This window comes from Anomaloglossus baeobatrachus, chromosome 9 (assembly GCF_048569485.1).
Source record: "Anomaloglossus baeobatrachus isolate aAnoBae1 chromosome 9, aAnoBae1.hap1, whole genome shotgun sequence".
Lineage (NCBI taxonomy): Eukaryota > Metazoa > Chordata > Amphibia > Anura > Aromobatidae > Anomaloglossus > Anomaloglossus baeobatrachus.
Window position 1 is genome coordinate 212207821 of NC_134361.1, and position 20580 is coordinate 212228400.

The following is a 20580-nucleotide window of genomic DNA, read 5'->3' on the forward strand; positions in this document are numbered from 1 at the left end:
GGCTGGCGGTGTTAATCTGTACTTGGCAAGTGGCGGCCCAGAGGAGAAGCGGACGAGGCGGCGGATAATGAAACTTATTGGCCACAGATCTCGTTCTTATTAGCTTAGCCCCGGCCTTGTACAAACACCTATCTCGCTGAGCTGGAAATGCAAACAGTGCTTTAATTTTTAATTAGGCCGCTCTGTGCGCAGCGAGTCAGGAGAGGAGCCGGGGCGCGAGGATTACTACTTCATTACAGGTTATCTGCACCCGATCCCGCCAATATTGCCAGTTAATGCTCTGCAATAAGACGACGGCGGCGGCGATGGCGAGACCCCGGGGGAGCCGAAAGGCAAAGTACGGAGAAGAAGCTGAAGAGTCAGAGAGTTCAGCTCCGCGACACCAGGAGCGTCCGGTAATCCGGAGCCCCAATAATCCGGCACAGAACGCACGGTATGTAACGGGCGGGAGAATAGACCCTCATCATGAAGAGTCGCCCTCCTCTGCGAGTCTGAGGCAGGGATCATTCACAGAGAAGTCGGCTACATTAGGGGCCAACATTGACTTTTTAGTAGCCACAAACTGAGAGCCTCCATAGAAAGCGCAGCGCAGCACTACTCACTGCGGCGGGAGCACCAGGGTCGTGGGTTGCGCTTTGGGTCTTCTCTTGGCCGACACTCCCATCTGGTTGGCGGAGCGTTTCAGGGACTGTTGGTTCAGGAGGCCGGAGGCGAGGCCAGCGTGGTACTGCAACTGGGGGGAAAAAAGGAGACACAGGGTAAGATCACACAATATGGAGGACATGCCCGAACAATGAGAAGAGGAGCCACAACCACCATGGACACCACCACCAAGCTCTATGTGATAGGAGGTGTCCCGGGGGATCCATCACAGTAAGGACGCTCAGTCCCCCCCTCACTGTAAGGACGCTCAGTCCCCCCCTCACTGTAAGGACGCTCAGTCCCCCCCCTCACAGTAAGGACGCTCAGGCCCTCTCTCACAGTAAGGACGCTCAGTCCCCCCCTCACAGTAAGGACGCTCAGTCCCCACCTCACAGTAAGGACACTCAGTCCCCACCTCACAGTAAGGACGCTCAGTCCCCACCTCACAGTAAGGACGCTCAGTCCCCACCTCACAGTAAGGACGCTCAGTCCCCACCTCACTGTAAGGACGCTCAGTCCCCACCTCACTGTAAGGACGCTTAGTCCCCCTCTCACTGTAAGGACGCTCAGTCCCCCTCTCACTGTAAGGACGCTCAGTCCCCCTCTCACTGTAAGGACGCTCAGTCCCCACCTCACTGTAAGGACGCTCAGTCCCCACCTCACTGTAAGGACGCTCAGTCCCCACCTCACAGTAAGGACGCTCAGTCCCCCCCTCACAGTAAGGACGCTCAGTCCCCCCCTCACAGTAAGGACGCTCAGTCCCCCCCTCACAGTAAGGACGCTCAGTCCCCACCTCACAGTAAGGACGCTCAGTCCCCATCTCCCAGTAAGGATGCTCAGTCCCCCTCTCACAGTAAGGACAAGCAGTCCCCCTCTCACAGTAAGGACAAGCAGTCCCCCTCTCACAGTAAGGACGCTCAGCCCCCCTCCTCACAGTAAGGACGCCCAGTCCCCCCCCCCCCTCACAGTAAGGACGCCCAGTCCCCCTCCTCACAGTAAGGACGCCCAGTCCCCCTCCTCACAGTAAGGACACCCAGTAACCCTCCTCACAGTAAGGACACCCAGTAACCCTCCTCACACTAAGGACGCCCAGTCCCCCTCCTCACACTAAGGACGCCCAGTCTCGCACCGTTCACGCTGATCATTAGGTGAAGCCGCAGAGATTGAGGCGGCCATGATTTAATGAATGCGGGCTCTGAGGGTCCGGACAAGTTCAGGCGGAAAATGTGTAATTGACACCCCTGACAGATGAAAGACGCGCGGAGGAGCGGCGCCAATTAAATCCCGGCCATCGTGGCATCGGCAGGCGCGCGCCGCTCCTCCGGATTCTCCGGCGCTGTCATGAAGGCCTGGCGGGCAGACATACCATAGACGGCTCTTTTAACACGAGCGCTCCTCTGTTCCCGCCTGTGGGGACGAGCGGCTCAATAACCCAACTCTTTATACTGTCAGGAGGCGCGGCGCCGAACTACAGAGAGGATTAAAGGGAGCGTGCCTCCTCCCAGATTAGGGCTTCTGTAAAACGCTTGCTCCAGATCCCCCCGCCTTCTGAGGGGCGCCGAACTACAGAGAGGATTAAAGGGAGCGCGCCTCCTCCCAGATTAGGGCTTCTGTAAGACACTCGCTCCAGATCCCCCCGCCTTCTGAGGGGCGCCGAACTACAGAGAGGATTAAAGGGAGCGCGCCTCCTCCCAGATTAGGGCTTCTGTAAGACACTCGCTCCAGATCCCCCCGCCTTCTGAGGGGCGCCGAACTACAGAGAGGATTAAAGGGAGCGCGCCTCCTCCCAGATTAGGGCTTCTGTAAGACACTCGCTCCAGATCCCCCCGCCTTCTGAGGGGCGCCGAACTACAGAGAGGATTAAAGGGAGCGCGCCTCCTCCCAGATTAGGGCTTCTGTAAGACACTTGCTCCAGATCCCCCCGCCTTCTGAGGGGCGCCGAACTACAAAGAGGATTAAAGGGAGCGCGCCTCCTCCCAGATTAGGGCTTCTGTAAGACACTTGCTCCAGATCCCCCCGCCTTCTGAGGGGCGCCGAACTACAGAGAGGATTAAAGGGAGCGCGCCTCCTCCCAGATTAGGGCTTCTGTAGGACACTTGCTCCAGATCCCCCCGCCTTCTGAGGGGCGCCGAACTACAGAGAGGATTAAAGGGAGCGCGCCTTCTCCCAGATTAGGGCTTCTGTAAGACGCTCGCTCCAGATCCTCCCGCCTTCTGAGGGGCGCCGAACTACAGAGAGGATTAAAGGGAGCGCGCCTCCTCCCAGATTAGGGCTTCTGTAAGACGCTCGCTCCAGATCCCCCCGCCTTCTGAGGGGCGCCGAACTACAGAGAGGATTAAAGGGAGCGCGCCTCCTCCCAGATTAGGGCTTCTGTAAGACGCTCGCTCCAGATCCTCCCGCCTTCTGAGGGGCGCCGAACTACAGAGAGGATTAAAGGGAGCGCGCCTCCTCCCAGATTAGGGCTTCTGTAAGACGCTCGCTCCAGATCCCCCCGCCTACTGAGGGGCGCCGAACTACAGAGAGGATTAAAGGGAGCGCGCCTCCTCCCAGATTAGGGCTTCTGTAGGACACTCGCTCCAGATCCTCCCGCCTTCTGAGGGGTGCCGAACTACAGAGGATTAAAGGGAGCGCGCCTCCTCCCAGATTAGGGCTTCTGTAGGACACTCGCTCCAGATCCCCCCACCTTCTGAGGGGTGCCGAACTACAGAGAGGATTAAAGGGAGCGCGCCTCCTCCCAGATTAGGGCTTCTGTAAGACGCTCGCTCCAGATCCTCCGCCTACTGAGGGGCGCCGAACTACAGAGAGGATTAAAGGGAGCGTGCCTCCTCCCAGATTAGGGCTTCTGTAGGACACTCGCTCCAGATCCCCCCGCCTTCTGAGGGGCGCCGAACTACAGAGAGGATTAAAGGGAGCGCGCCTCCTCCCAGATTAGGGTTTCTGTAAGACACTTGCTCCAGATCCCCCCACCTTCTGAGGGGTGCCGAACTACAGAGAGGATTAAAGGGAGCGCGCCTCCTCCCAGATTAGGGCTTCTGTAAAACGCTCGCTCCAGATCCTCCGCCTACTGAGGGGCGCCGAACTACAGAGAGGATTAAAGGGAGTGTGCCTCCTCCCAGATTAGGGCTTCTGTAAGACGCTCGCTCCACATCCCCCCGCCTTCTGAGGGGCGCCGAACTACAGAGAGGATTAAAGGGAGCGCGCCTCCTCCCAGATTAGGGCTTCTGTAAAACGCTCGCTCCAGATCCCCCAGCCTTCTGAGGGGCGCCGAACTACAGAGAGGATTAAAGGGAGCGCGCCTCCTCCCAGATTAGGGCTTCTGTAGGACACTCGCTCCAGATCCCCCCGCCTTCTGAGGGGCGCCGAACTACAGAGAGGATTAAAGGGAGCGCGCCTCCTCCCAGATTAGGGCTTCTGTAGGACGCTCGCTCCAGATCCCCCCGCCTTCTGAGAGGCGCCGAACTACAGAGAGGATTAAAGGGAGCGCGCCTCCTCCCAGATTAGGGCTTCTGTAAAACGCTCGCTCCAGATCCCCCCGCCTTCTGAGGGGTGCCGAACTACAGAGAGGATTAAAGGGAGCGCGCCTCCTCCCAGATTAGGGCTTCTGTAGGACACTCGCTCCAGATCCCCCCGCCTTCTGAGGGGTGCCGAACTACAGAGAGGATTAAAGGGAGCGCGCCTCCTCCCAGATTAGGGCTTCTGTAGGACACTCGCTCCAGATCCCCCCGCCTTCTGAGGGGCGCCGAACTACAGAGAGGATTAAAGGGAGCGCGCCTCCTCCCAGATTAGGGATTCTGTAGGACACTCGCTCCAGATCCCCCCGCCTTCTGAGGGGCGCCGAACTACAGAGAGGATTAAAGGGAGCGCGCCTCCTCCCAGATTAGGGTTTCTGTAAGACACTTGCTCCAGATCCCCCCACCTTCTGAGGGGTGCCGAACTACAGAGAGGATTAAAGGGAGCGCGCCTCCTCCCAGATTAGGGCTTCTGTAAAACGCTCGCTCCAGATCCTCCGCCTACTGAGGGGCGCCGAACTACAGAGAGGATTAAAGGGAGTGTGCCTCCTCCCAGATTAGGGCTTCTGTAAGACGCTCGCTCCACATCCCCCCGCCTTCTGAGGGGCGCCGAACTACAGAGAGGATTAAAGGGAGCGCGCCTCCTCCCAGATTAGGGCTTCTGTAAAACGCTCGCTCCAGATCCCCCAGCCTTCTGAGGGGCGCCGAACTACAGAGAGGATTAAAGGGAGCGCGCCTCCTCCCAGATTAGGGCTTCTGTAGGACACTCGCTCCAGATCCCCCCGCCTTCTGAGGGGCGCCGAACTACAGAGAGGATTAAAGGGAGCGCGCGCCTCCTCCCAGATTAGGGCTTCTGTAGGACGCTCGCTCCAGATCCCCCCGCCTTCTGAGAGGCGCCGAACTACAGAGAGGATTAAAGGGAGCGCGCCTCCTCCCAGATTAGGGCTTCTGTAAAACGCTCGCTCCAGATCCCCCCGCCTTCTGAGGGGTGCCGAACTACAGAGAGGATTAAAGGGAGCGCGCCTCCTCCCAGATTAGGGCTTCTGTAGGACACTCGCTCCAGATCCCCCCGCCTTCTGAGGGGCGCCGAACTACAGAGAGGATTAAAGGGAGCGCGCGCCTCCTCCCAGATTAGGGCTTCTGTAGGACGCTCGCTCCAGATCCCCCCGCCTTCTGAGAGGCGCCGAACTACAGAGAGGATTAAAGGGAGCGCGCCTCCTCCCAGATTAGGGCTTCTGTAAAACGCTCGCTCCAGATCCCCCCGCCTTCTGAGGGGTGCCGAACTACAGAGAGGATTAAAGGGAGCGCGCCTCCTCCCAGATTAGGGCTTCTGTAGGACACTCGCTCCAGATCCCCCCGCCTTCTGAGGGGTGCCGAACTACAGAGAGGATTAAAGGGAGCGCGCCTCCTCCCAGATTAGGGCTTCTGTAGGACACTTGATTCAGATCCCCCCGCCTTCTGAGGGGCGCCGAACTACAGAGAGGATTAAAGGGAGCGCGCCTCCTCCCAGATTAGGGCTTCTGTAAAACGCTCGCTCCAGATCCCCCCGCCTTCTGAGGGGCGCCGAACTACAGAGAGGATTAAAGGGAGCGCGCCTCCTCCCAGATTAGGGCTTCTGTAGGACACTCGCTCCAGATCCCCCCGCCTTCTGAGGGGTGCCGAACTACAGAGAGGATTAAAGGGAGCGCGCCTCCTCCCAGATTAGGGCTTCTGTAGGACACTCGCTCCAGATCCCCCCGCCTTCTGAGGGGCGCCGAACTACAGAGAGGATTAAAGGGAGCGCACCACCTCCCAGATTAGGGCTTCTGTAGGACACTCGCTCCAGATCCCCCCACCTTCTGAGGGGCGCCGAACTACAGAGAGGATTAAAGGGAGCGCGCCTCCTCCCAGATTAGGGATTCTGTAGGACACTCGCTCCAGATCCCCCTGCCTTCTGAGGGGTGCCGAACTACAGAGAGGATTAAAGGGAGCGCGCCTCCTCCCAGATTAGGGCTTCTGTAGGACACTCGCTCCAGATCCCCCCGCCTTCTGAGGGGTGCCGAACTACAGAGAGGATTAAAGGGAGTGCGCCTCCTCCCAGATTAGGGTTTCTGTAAGACGCTCGCTCCAGATCCTCCGCCTACTGAGGGGCACCGAACTACAGAGAGGATTAAAGGGAGCGCGCCACCTCCCAGATTAGGGCTTCTGTAAGACGCTCATTCCAGATCCCACCGCCTTCTGTGGGGCGCCGAACTACAGAGAGGATTAAAGGAAGCGCCACCTCCCAGATTAGGGCTTCTGACGCTCGCTCCAGATCCCCCCTGGGCGCTGTCTGGTAATACATTTTTGACTTACTGATGTGAATGGAACTGAGCTGCAATACCACTCATGACCTGTGGACAAGGATGGCGCTGTTTTTTGGAAAAAGTCATCCATATTTTTTTAACTCTTAAGGTTAAATATTCCAAAACTGTGGATATTCCAAATATCCGGAAAGTTTCCATATGAGGAGGGCGACGCGTACTATCCTGACGTAATAATCTCACCCCATAGCTGAGATCTGATCATCAATAAGGCGCGCAGCTCAACAATAGATCCAAGGACACTCAGAATCCATTCATTCTGAACGGTCTGCTCCTCAGGGGTGTAAGCCTGAGAGATCGACCAATGATATCGTCCCCCCCCTGCTCATGGGAGGAGCCATCAGAAAATGTATTAATACTGCGGAAGATTTTTTACTATTTCAAGACTTGATTTTCGTCTTCATTAATATATACCGACCGTCTGCACGTAAAGAGATATTCCGCCGCAACAAATATCACCTAAACTTACAATTTATCCCTCTAAATTTGTCTCCTATGTGATGCAAAAAAAAACAAAAAAAAAAAAAAAACGGCGGCCGAGCGTCATTGAAAGGACGAATGTTCCAAAATGTCAGCGTCTCGAGGCTTCGATCTGCGGAATCTGCAATGAGAGCAATATGCGGAGAGCGGGCGCGATATGGAATTAAAAAGGGAGACAGCTTGGCAGAATTCACACTCCGGAATGTTCCTTTCGCTTCTTTCTCTGATCTCTCCGAGATGCGGCATATTAAAAGAGGTGGCAGCGAGATCAGCCGCTTAATAGGCAGCTGGATATGGCGGGGTTTAAAGACAAAAAAAAAAAAGGGGGGGGAGGGGGGTGAAATCTGCGCCGGAGGAGGAGGAGGGATCAGGAGGAAATGATACAGAAGTTCGGATATTGGGAAGTTTGGCGGGCGGTGAGAAGAATCGTTTAACCATTTCATCCCTGCACAAGAGTTCTATTCCATAACAGAGATAGTGAGCACTTAAAGGGAAAGGATTGCGTCTTTGTAACTCCCTTCCGATGCTCCCCGATAGACAGTGGGCGCTTTACGGCTGCTGCAATGAACTGGAGTAAATGGACAGTCTGCAGGAACGACATATAAGAGCCACTGCCCTCCTTTTATGGGACCCGGTCACAGCCTACAAAGCTGGAAAGTGAGGTGCCGAAAACCGGCAGAGGGGACACTGCTCTTTTACAAGCTGCATCCTGCAAAAGTCGATTAGTTCAGGACCCGGACTTGACCGCAAATAAGTCAACGGAGTCCCGAACTTCTGTGCTGAAAAATGGTCATAGTAACGGCTAGGGGGCTGCAAAAAGAAGCAAACTGGGGGCACATGCTCTGCAAATAAATATGGATATGGAAGAAATAAAAAAAACAACATGAGCTGCAGCCTACTTTTGATATTCAGCACAGGTAAAGCAGCAGCTGGGGGCTGCAGCCCTCAGCTGTCAGCTTTACCTTGGTTTGTTATCAAAAATAGGGGGGATCCCACGCAGTTTTTAAAATTTAAATTATTCAGTTAAAAAAATTGATGTGGTCTCCGCCCTATTTTGATAACCAGTCAAGGAAAAGCAGACAGCTGGGGGCTGGTATTATCAGGGTGTGAAGGTCCATGGTTATTTGTCCTTTCGCAGCCTGAAAATAACAGCCCCATCTATTACCCCGATTGCCACCGCACCAGGACAGTCAGGAAGAGCAGGGTAAAGCGCCAGAATTGGAGCATCTAATGGATGCACCACTTCAGGGATGGCTGCAGGCTGCTATTTTTAGGCTGGGGAGGGCCCAATACCCAGCGACCTTCCCAGACTGATAATACCAGCCTCAAGCTGTCTGCTGTACCTTGGCTGGTTAACAAAAATAGGGTGGACCCCCACACCATTTCTTTTTAATTATTTAAATAAATACAAAAAAAACTGCGTAGGGTCCCTTCTATTTTTTGATAACCAGCCAAGGTATAGCTGACTGCTCAGAATTGCAGCCCATAGCTGTCTGTTTTATTGGTTATTAAAAATAGGTAGGCGCTTCACATCTGTTTCTTCTGTTAATCTGTAAAGTCCACGGTGGAGAACGAGCCCTGGGAACCTGGTGTGAATCAGTCAATCCTATTAAAGTATATGTACATATATATCTCTCTATCTATATATATACACACACACGTTATATTTCTATATAAATGTTTCTATTTATGTATATATATATATATATATATATATATATATATATATATATATATATATATATATATATATATATATATATATAATTATATATATACATACATACACATACATACACATACACATACATACATATCTATATATATAATTGCCTTATTCTGTCTGTCTGTCTCCAAAATTGTGTCCTTACGGTGACACAAAGCTGATTGGCCGCTGGGCTCGCCATGGCCCGCCCCCCCGCACGTATTGGCCGCTCGCCTCGCCTCCTCCCCCCCCCACAGATTGGTTGGTCGCTCGCCTCGGCCTGGCCCCACCCTCCGCATGGATTGGCTGCTCGCCCCGGCCCTCCGCACGCATCGCCAGACATAATCTTGCGATGCTGGGATCTTGACGGAGCCCGTGAACGCTGGTAACCATTATACACATCGGGTAACTAAGGTCCCTTAGTTACCCGATGTGTATCATAGTTACCAGCGTACACCGGCTCCCGGTACACATGTGCAGGGAGCCGGCATTATACTCCTCTCCCCCCAGGACTACTCCTCCTATTATAGTCCTCCTATTATACTCCTCTCTGAGTATAATAGGAGAACTATTATAGCATTGGGGATGTAGCACAATGGGGGATGTAGCACGATGGGGAGTGCGCAGCATGGGGGATGTAGCACGATGGGGGGTGCGCAGCATGGGGGATGTAGCACGATGGGGAGTGCGCAGCATGGGGGATGTAGCACGATGGGGGATGTAGCACGATGGGGGATGTAGCACGATGGGGGGTGCGCAGCATGGGGGATGTAGCACGATGGGGAGTGCGCATGGCGGATGGAGCACGATGGGGAGTGCGCAGCATGGGGGATATAGCACGATGGGGAGTGCGCAGCATGGGGGATGGAGCACGATGGGGAGTGCGCAGCATGGGGGATGTAGCACGATGGGGAGTGCGCAGCATGGGGGATATAGCACGATGGGGAGTGCGCAGCATGGGGGATGTAGCACGATGGGGAGTGCGCAGCATGGGGGATGTAGCACGATGGGGAGTGCGCAGCATGGGGGATATAGCACGATGGGGAGTGCGCAGCATGGGGGATGTAGCACGATGGGGAGTGCGCAGCATGGGCGATGTAGCACGATGGGGAGTGTGCAGCATGGGGGATGGAGCACCATGGGGGGTGCGCAGCATGGGGGATGGAGCACCATGGGGAATGCGCAGCATAGGGGATGGAGCACGATGGGGGGTGGGCAGCATGGGGGATGGAGCACGATGGGGTGTGCGCAGCATGGGGGATGGGTCACGATGGGGGGTGCGCAGCATGGGGGATGGAGCACGATGGGAGGTGCACACCTCCCCCCAACACACACACACACACAACACACCACACACACACTGGGAACCACAAACACCGCCATACACAGACACCCACAGACAACGCCGCACACACACAACGGCATACATAAATATACGCACATACCGCACAACACACATTGCACAAAACATACCTCCCCCCAAAACACACCACACCCACACAAACCGCGCAACACACACACACACACAACGCTACAGACACACAGCGCTCCACAAACAACGCAACACACATACAACACCGCTCTCACCCCCCGCCACACCCAGAACATGTACAGCGCCCTACACAAACACTTGGTAACTACACACAACAATATATATATATATATATATATATATATATAAAACAAAAATCATACATGAACTACACAATACGTAAATTCTAGAATACCTGATGCGTAGAATCGGGCCACCTTCTAGTATATATATATATATATATAGATGTTGTTGTGTGTAGTTACCAAGTGTTTGTGTAGGGCGCTGTACATGTTCTGGGTGTTGTCTGGGTGTGGCGGGGGGTGAGAGCGGTGTTGTATGTGTGTTGCGTTGTTTGTGGAGCGCTGTGTGTCTGTCGCGTTGTGTGTGTGTGTGTGTGTGTGTGTGTGTGTGTGTGTGTGTGTGTGTGTTGCGCGGTTTGTGTGTGTGTGGTGTGTTTTGGGGGGAGGTATGTTTTGTGCAATGTGTGTGTTGTGCAGTATGTGCGTATATTTATGTATGCCGCGGTGTTTGTGTGTTGGGTGTTGTGTGTGTGCAGCGTTGTCTGTATGTGTGGGTGTCTGTGTAGGGCGGTGTTTGTGGTTCCCAGTGTCTGTGTGTGTGTGTGTGTGTGTGTGTGTGTTGGGGGGAGGTGTGCACCCCCCATCATGCCCCATCCCCTATACTGCGCATTCCCCATCGTGCTCCATCCCCCATGCTGCGCACCTCCCATCGTGCTCCATCCCCCATGCTGCGCACCCCCCATCATGCCCCATCCCCTATACTGCGCATTCCCCATCGTGCTCCATCCCCCATGCTGCGCACCCCCCCATCGTGCTCCATCCCCCATGCTGCGCACTCCTCATCGTGCTCCATCCTCCATGCTGTGCACTCCCCATCGTGCTCCATCCTCCATGCTGCACACTCCCCATCGTGCTCCATCCCCCATGCTGCGCACCCCCCATCGTGCTACATCCCCCATGCTGCGCACTCCCCATCGTGCTACATCCCGCATGCTGCGCACTCCCCATCGTGCTACATCCCCCATGCTGCGCACCCCCCATCGTGCTACATCCCCCATCGTGCTACATCCCCCATGCTGCGCACTCCCCATCGTGCTACATCCCCCATCGTGCTACATCCCCCATGCTGCGCACTCCCCATCGTGCTCCATCCCCCATGCTGCGCACCCGCCATCGTGCTCCATCCGCCATGCTGCGCACTCCCCATCGTGCTACATCCGCCATGCTGCGCACTCCCCATCGTGCTACATCCCCCATGCTGCGCACTCCCCATCGTGCTACATCCCCCATGCTGCGCACTCCCCATCGTGCTACATCACCCATGCTGCGCACTCCCCATCGTGCTACATCCCCCATGCTGCGCACCCCCATCGTGCTACATCCCCCATCGTGCTACATCCCCCATGCTGCGCACCCGCCATCGTGCTCCATCCGCCATGCTGCGCACTCCCCATCGTGCTACATCCCCCATGCTGCGCACTCCCCATCGTGCTACATCCCCCATGCTGCGCACTCCCCATCGTGCTACATCCCCCATGCTGCGCACTCCCCATCGTGCTACATCCCCCATGCTGCGCACTCCCCATCGTGCTACATCCCCCATGCTGCGCACTCCCCATCCTGCTACATCCCCCATGCTGCGCACTCCCCATCCTGCTACATCCCCCATGCTGCACACTCCCCATCGTGCTACATCCCCCATGCTGCGCACCCCCCATCGTGCTCCATCCCCCATGCTGCGCACCCCCCATCGTGCTACATCCCCCATCGTGCGACATCCCCCATGCTGCGCACCCCATCGTGCTACATCCCCAATGCTATAATAGTTCTCCTATTATACTCAGAGAGGAGTATAATAGGAGGACTGTAATAGGAGGAGTAGTCCTGGGGGGAGAGGAGTATAATGCCGGCTCCCTGCACATGTGTACCGGGAGCCGGTGTACGCTGGTAACTATGATACACATCGGGTAACTAAGGGACCTTAGTTACCCGATGTGTATAATGGTTACCAGCGTTCACGGCCTCCGTCAAGATCCCAGCATCGCAAGGTTATGTCTGGCACTGCTGGGATAGTGACGGAGCCGGTGTAGAAGCAAGCGATATCCCAGGATGTTGTGAGTGTGTGGATGTGATGTGTGAGGTGTGTGTGAGAGTGAGTGTGATCTGATGTGTGTGTGTGTACTCACCTGGGAGTCGGAGCTCCGTGTCAGTTGGGCCAGAGCGAGCGTGCATTGCGTGAGGGGGGCGGGGCCTGCAGAGAGCCGGGGCGAGAGGCCAATCCGTGTGGGGGGGGCGGGGCCATGGCGAGCCCAGCGGCCAATCAGCTTTGTGTCACCGTAAGGACACAATTTTGGAGCATGACAGACAGACAGACAGACAGACAGAATAAGGCAATTATATATATAGATACACAGTTAGGTGCAGAAATATTTGGACAGTGACACAATTTTGGCGAGTTGGGCTCTGCATGCCACCACATTGGATTTGAAATGAAACCTCTACAACAGAATTCAAGTGCAGATTGTAACGTTTAATTTGAAGGTTTGAACAAAAATATCTGATAGAAATTGTAGGAATTGTCACATTTCTTTACAAACACTCCACATTTTAGGAGGTCAAAAGTAATTGGACAAATAAACCAAACCCAAACAAAATATTTTTATTTTCAATATTTTGTTGCGAATCCTTTGGAGGCAATCACTGCCTTAAGTCTGGAACCCATGGACATCACCAAACGCTGGGTTTCCTCCTTCTTAATGCTTTGCCAGGCCTTTACAGCCGCAGCCTTCAGGTCTTGCTTGTTTGTGGGTCTTTCCGTCTTAAGTCTGGATTTGAGCAAGTGAAATGCATGCTCAATTGGGTTAAGATCTGGTGATTGACTTGGCCATTGCAGAATGTTCCACTTTTTTGCACTCATGAACTCCTGGGTAGCTTTGGCTGTATGCTTGGGGTCATTGTCCATCTGTACTATGAAGCGCCGTCCGATCAACTTTGCGGCATTTGGCTGAATCTGGGCTGAAAGTATATCCCGGTACACTTCAGAATTCATCCGGCTACTCTTGTCTGCTGTTATGTCATCAATAAACACAAGTGACCCAGTGCCATTGAAAGCCATGCATGCCCATGCCATCACGTTGCCTCCACCATGTTTTACAGAGGATGTGGTGTGCCTTGGATCATGTGCCGTTCCCTTTCTTCTCCAGACTTTTTTCTTCCCATCATTCTGGTACAGGTTGATCTTTGTCTCATCTGTCCATAGAATACTTTTCCAGAACTGAGCTGGCTTCATGAGGTGTTTTTCAGCAAATGTAACTCTGGCCTGTCTATTTTTGGAATTGATGAATGGTTTGCATCTAGTTGTGAACCCTTTGTATTTACTTTCATGGAGTCTTCTCTTTACAGTTGACTTAGAGACAGATACACCTACTTCACTGAGAGTGTTCTGGACTTCAGTTGATGTTGTGAACGGGTTCTTCTTCACCAAAGAAAGTATGCGGTGATCATCCACCACTGTTCTCATCCGTGGACACCCAGGCCTTTTTGAGTTCCCAAGCTCACCAGTCAATTCCTTTTTTCTCAGAATGTACCCGACTGTTGATTTTGCTACTCCAAGCATGTCTGCTATCTTGCTGATGGATTTTTTCTTTTTTTTCAGCCTCAGGATGTTCTGCTTCACCTCAATTGAGAGTTCCTTAGACCGCATGTTGTCTGGTCACAGCAACAGCTTCCAAATGCAAAACCACACACCTGTAATCAACCCCAGACCTTTTAACTACTTCATTGATTACAGGTTAACGAGGGAGATGGATTCAGAGTTAATTGCAGCCCTTAGAGTCCCTTGTCCAATTACTTTTGGTCCCTTGAAAAAGAGGAGGCTATGCATTACAGAGCTATGATTCCTAAACCCTTTCTCCGATTTGGATGTGAAAACTCTCATATTGCAGCTGGGAGTGTGCACTTTCAGCCCATATTATATATATAATTGTATTTCTGAACATGTTTTTGTAAACAGCTAAAATAACAAAACTTGTGTCACTGTCCAAATATTTCTGGCCCTTACTGTAATATATATATTATATATATATATATATATATATATATATATACAGTACAGACCAAAAGTTTGGACACACCCTCTCACCTCTAGAACAACTGTTAAGAGGAGCCTTTGTGCAGAGGCCTTCATGGTAAAATAGCTGCTAGGAAACCACTACTAAGGACAGGAACAAGCAGAAGAGACTTGTTTGGGCTAAAGAACACAAGGAATGGACATTAGACCAGTGGAAATCTGTGCTTTGGTCTGACGAGTCCAAATTTGAGATCTTTGGATCCAACCACCGTGTCTTTGTAGAAAAGGTGAACGGATGGACTCTACATGGCTGGTTCCCACCGTGAAGCATGGTGGAGGAGGTGTGATGGTGTGGGGGGGGGCTTTGCTGGTGACACTGTTGGGGATTTATTCAAAATTGAAGGCATACAGAACCAGCAACCAGGCTGTGTAAGGGCTATGTGACTAAGAAGGACAGTGATGGGGTGCTACGCCAGATGACCTGGCCTCCACAGTCACCAGACCTGAACCCAATCGAGATGGTTTGGGGTGAGCTGGACCGCAGAGTGAAGGCAAAACGGCCAACAAGTGCTAAGCATCTCTGGGAACTCCTTCAAGACTGTTGGAAAACCATTTCCGGTGACTACCTCTTGAAGCTCATCAAGAGAATGCCAAGAGTCTGCAAAGCAGTAATCAAAGCAAAAGGGGGCTACTTTGAAGAACCTAGAATATAAGACATATTTTCAGTTGTTTCACACTTTTTTGTTAAGTATTTCATTCCACATGTGATAATTCATAGTTTTGATGCCTTCAATGTGAATCTACAATTTTCAGAGCCCTAAAAATAAAGAAAACTCTTTGAATGAGGTGTGTCCAAACTTTTGGTCTGTACTGTATAAACACTTTATTTTTTATTTTATATATATATATATATATATATATATATATATATATATATATATATATATATATATATATATATATAATTTTCAGTTTTACATTTTACTTTTTTTTATTTTTCAATTTTATCGGGATAGTTTTAATAACAGAGGTGTCAATAATGGAAAAAAAATTCCACAAAAAAACTCAATTAAATATATTCTCATCTTAAGTATCAAAATAAATAAAAACTTGCAGTCTTCTTTTATTTAACATTTTATTATCTCTGGTCATTATGTGCCTGGAATGAGGTTATCTTTGCAAGAAAAGGGGAAAAATAAAATAAATAAAATAAATTTAGAACACATTATAAATTAAGGAAAAACTAAAGCAATAATGCATAAAATAATAAAGTGATTGATTAAAAGTAGAAAGTATAAAGAAAAGTAAAAGGAAAAAAATAAAGAAAATAATACAAGGAGAAATATTGTAGAATCCCCGACACAATGAAATCATTTCTAATACAAAAGTAAAAAAAATAAAAAAATCTAAAAAAAGATACAAGAAAAAAAAAACCCAAACACCTAAAATTAATAATATAAAGTTATGCTATAACCAAAATGCAAAACTGAAAAAATGAATGAATGAACAGAAAACAAGCTCCTGTTTTGTATTGCATATTCGGTTACTTTACGTTCTAATACTTTAGGTTTATTTTAGGGGTTTTTTTTATAAATGAAAAATGACCTGAAATTTTGATATAAAAGATGTAAAATGTTTTTCGTTACAATTCTGATCATTTTCTGAGATTTTAGCTCATTTTACATTTGGTTTTTGGTTATATTTAGAAATCGGAATGACATGATGCAGAACATGGACCTCATAAGTGAGCGCCCCTACTCCCATAAATCAGACGGACTCCCCTTCCCCCATTAGAACTATAAGCAAAACATTAAAGGAAAAAAAATGTAGAAAATGGAACCATTAATGGCTAAAAGAGGTCAAAGTGAAGAAGATTTGTTGTGAGCGGGGGCATGCATTATTTATGCAGCGGACCCTGTATTCGGGCCCATGCATATTTCATCTTAAAGGTAACCGGACCTGAAGGTTTGCAGGTCGTGACTCCGGGCCCTGGAAGGCGAGGAGGGAATCTACATAACAAAACCTTCCTACAAACTGTCCGGTATTTTGCGCGGCCCCAAGAAGACTCGGCGCTGTGCATAGCCTGATAAATGTGGATTAATGTGGAGTAAGGGGCAGCGGTGGTCCCGGGGCATAGACACACCCCACACACCACTACGTTACTGGGAGTAGGAAGGGGGCTGCATCAGGATGATATTATTATCAATAATTAATATATATATATTACACATACACAGTATATTTATATATATATATATATATATATATATATATATATATATATATATATATATATATATATATATATATATATATATATATATATATATATATATATATATATATATATATATATATATATACTGTGTAATATATATTGTGAGACTGTGACCGGGGTTCTCTATGACGGTCGGTACGTCTCGCCCCGGTTGTGCTCACTCCATGCATAGAAAGCAACTCTCCACTAAAGGGTTTAGGCCGTTTCCCTGCAGGCTGAAAGGAGGGTTAAAAGGAAACAGGAAGATGGGCGTGGGCCCCTAGTGTGAGGGAGTGAACACAACTCCCTGAGTTTCTGCCGGATAAACACGTGTGCTGTTTTTGGACTGTTGGTTTGTGCAATAAACCGTGTGCTGTGACCATTGGTGCCTGGATCCCGTGTCTTCTGCCGTGCCGCCGACCACGCTACCTCACAGATGGTGGAGAATGCGGGCATGCCAGCCCGGTGAGGTGTAGCATCCATCCCTGGTGACCCGGTAGCACATGTCCTGGATTCGAGCGGCTATACTACAGCCCAAACCCGGTGACGCCATGGAGGACATACTAAAGCAGCTGGCTCAGGCTAATGCACAGCAACAACAGGCTAATGCACAGCTGCAACAGGCTAATGAACAGCAGCAACAGACCAATGCACACCTGCTCCGGGCGTTGGAACGTCAGCAGCAATCCTTGCAATTGCAGGAAAAAAGGCACCAAGAACAGATGGTTCTCCTGGCCAAGGCGATCCGTGCCGGACCGGCAGCAACAACCCTGGGACCGGGTGACGACGGCAGCGTCCGGAAAGTGGTGAGACAAGCGTTGCAAAAGATGACCCCGGGGGATGATGTGGAAGCGTTCCTGGCGGTGTTTGAGCGGGTGGCCGAGCGGGAAAAGCTGCCGACCCCCCAGTGGGCTGAGGTATTGTCGCCCTATCTGACGGGGGAGCCCCAAAAAGCGTACCTGGACCTCTGTACCGAGGACGCCATAGAATACGCGACCCTGAAAGCCGAAATACTTGCTCGGTTGGGGGTGAATACCTATGTACGGGCTCAGCGGGTAAATCAGTGGTTCTATGAGGAAGCCAAACCCGTACGCTCCCAGGCCTATGACTTGTTGCATCTGGTAAAGAAGTGGTTGCAACCTGACACTCTGAGCCCGGCGCAAATGGTGGAAAGGGTAGTAGTTGATCGCTTTGTGCGCACTTTACCCGTCACCATTCAACGGTGGGTAGGACAGGGCGACCCAAGTACCCTGGACCAATTAGTGTGCTTGGTGGAGCGGCATGTGGCTACGCAGGACTTGATACGGGACACTGAGACTTTGCGTACCGCCCGTCGGTCCGGCCCCTCCAAGCCTAGAGTCAAGGACCCACCGCTGACACCGGTGCGGGAGTCCGCTACTGTCCCGTCCGAGGCCGCGCCCGCCGTCCCTGAGGTCCGGAAGGCTATGTTCCCTAAACGACAACTCGTCAAGGGGGTTTCCTTCCCTATTAGATGTTGGCGGTGCCAGCGGGTGGGACATATGGAAGCCCAGTGTCCACTCACCACGGAGCCCATGGATTGTGGGGTTACCCGGCGGGGTTCAATGTATGCTCAGGTGGTGTGTACCGCTGACCTTGTCTCCCCGGAGACTGAGCCCCACTTGTGCCAAATACAGGTGAATGGATGTCGGGTTACAGGCTTGTTGGATTCCGGAAGCTTAGTGACCCTTGTGCGATCAACCCTAAGGGCTAAAGTAAAGGCCACAGGACGTACCGTGGGGTTGGTTTGCATACATGGGAACCGCCGAGACTATCCCACGGGGATTGTCACCATCACCGCACCTTGCGGTCAGGTGCAACATGAGGTGGGACTTATTAACACTCTTCCCTATGACGTGATCCTAGGAAGGGATCTGCCCTATTTTTGGACTTTATGGAAGGGGCCTCCCAAGTCCCCTCAGATATTGGACAGTCCGGGACCTGAGCCCGACAATCCCGAATCCGGGACGCCTGCCGTAGGGGTCCCCATGATAGGGACAGAATGTGAACCCGATAGGTCACCCCTAGAGGTATTGGCAGGAGAGGCTGAGATGGTCGAGCCCATCCCGGAGTTTGAGGCATCCCCGGATACGTTTGGGACAGCCCAACTCCAGGACCCTACATTAATACATGCCCGGAGTCGGGTGACAGTGGTTGACGGGGTGGCACAGTTGCCCGGTGCCCAGGAAAGGTACCCCCATTTCGCTCTTAAACAGGATTTACTCTACCGGGTAGATGAAATACGGGGCGTGGGGGTAGAGCAGTTGGTGGTGCCCCAGCCATATCGCCGGCGGGTCCTCGACTTGGCTCATAAACACATGATGAGTGGCCACCTAGGGGTCAAGAAAACGCAGGAGCGAATATTGCAAAGGTTCTATTGGCCCGGGGTCTTTGGGGAGGTAAAACGGTTCTGCGAAACCTGCCCGGAGTGTCAGCTTACCGCACCCCTGGCCCACTTTCGCAGTCCGTTGGTACCATTACCCATTATAGAAGTCCCTTTTGAACGGATAGGGATGGATCTGGTGGGGCCCCTCGTAAAGTCCGCTCGAGGGCACCAACACATCCTAGTGATCGTTGACTATGCCACCCGGTATCCAGAGGCGATACCTCTCAGACATACTGCAGCGAAGCTTATAGCTCGGGAGTTGTTTGCTGTGTTCTGCCGGGTGGGGTCGCCCAAGGAGATCCTTACGGATCAGGGGACCCCATTCATGTCTAAAGTGACCAAAGAGCTATGCCGGCTACTCCAGATCAAGCAGTTGCGTACGTCTGTGTATCATCCTCAGACGGACGGTTTAGTGGAACGATTCAATAAAACCCTGAAAACCATGCTCAAAAGGGTGATTTCAAAAGACGGGAAAGACTGGGATATGATGCTTCCCTATTTGATGTTTGCCATACGAGAGGTGCCACAGGAATCCACGGGGTTTTCGCCTTTTGAGTTGTTATACGGGCGACATCCCCGGGGATTGTTGGACCTGGCAAAGGAAACATGGGAGCAAGAGCCCACCCCCCATAAAAGTGTGATTGAACACATTTTGGGTATGCAGAACCGCATAAGCGCGGTCATGCCAATTGTGAAGGAGCATTTACAGGAGGCTCAGGCCGTGCAAAGCGGCCGCTACAATAGACAAGCCACCGTGCGGACCTTTAAACCCGGGGATCGGGTGTTGGTTTTGATCCCCACGGCGGAGAGTAAATTCCTGGCTCAGTGGCAAGGCCCCTACGAGATAAAGGAAAGAGTCGGGGTGGTTAACTATAAAGTATTGCAGCCCGGTAGGCGGAAACCTGAACAAATCTACCATGTCAGCCTGTTAAAACCTTGGCAGGAACGGGAAAGCCTGATGGTTGATTTTTCCCCATCTCCCTCCTCTTCGGGTCGTTCACCTCCGGCTCCAGCGACCTCCGGAGAGGACGAACCGGAAGTAAGGATTGGAGAAGCCCTCACCAAGACACAGAGGCGAGAGGCCAGACGGTTGGTTCAGCAGAACCCCGATGTCTTCTCCGAGCTGCCCGGTAGGACCAGTCTGATACGACATGATATTGTCACCGAGCCCCACCTGAAGGTACGCCTGAAGTCATACCGGGTACCGGAGGCTCGACGACAAGCCATATCAGAGGAAGTAAAGACAATGTTACGCCTGGGGGTCATCGAAAAATCCCGGAGTGAATGGGCTAGTCCCATTGTCCTAATACCAAAACCCGATGGCTCCTTAAGGTTCTACAATGACTTTAGGAGATTGAACGAAATATCCAAGTTCGATCTCTACCCCATGCCCCGGGTGGATGAGCTGATTGATAGGCTGGGACAGGCGCGATATTTCACCACGCTCGACCTGACCAAGGGGTACTGGCAGGTGCCACTGACGGAGTCCGCCAAGGAGAAACCGCTTTTGTTACGCCGGAGGGTCTCTTCCACTATGTTGTCTTGCCTTTTGGGTTACATGGCGCTCCGGCCATGTTCCAGAGGTTGATGGACCTGGTGCTGGAACCCCACCAGGCGT

General features: G+C 51.9%; 1 protein-coding gene across 1 annotated transcript in view; it reads right to left on the reverse strand.

Annotated features, from left to right (window-relative positions):
* MED27 (mediator complex subunit 27) overlaps positions 1–20580 on the reverse strand; it is a 180772-nt gene that overhangs the window by 101934 nt on the left and 58258 nt on the right. The window contains exon 3 of the mRNA XM_075322918.1: positions 603–733. Within this exon, the coding sequence (XP_075179033.1) occupies positions 603–733 (131 nt within the window). The remainder of the gene's footprint in view (positions 1–602; positions 734–20580) is intronic.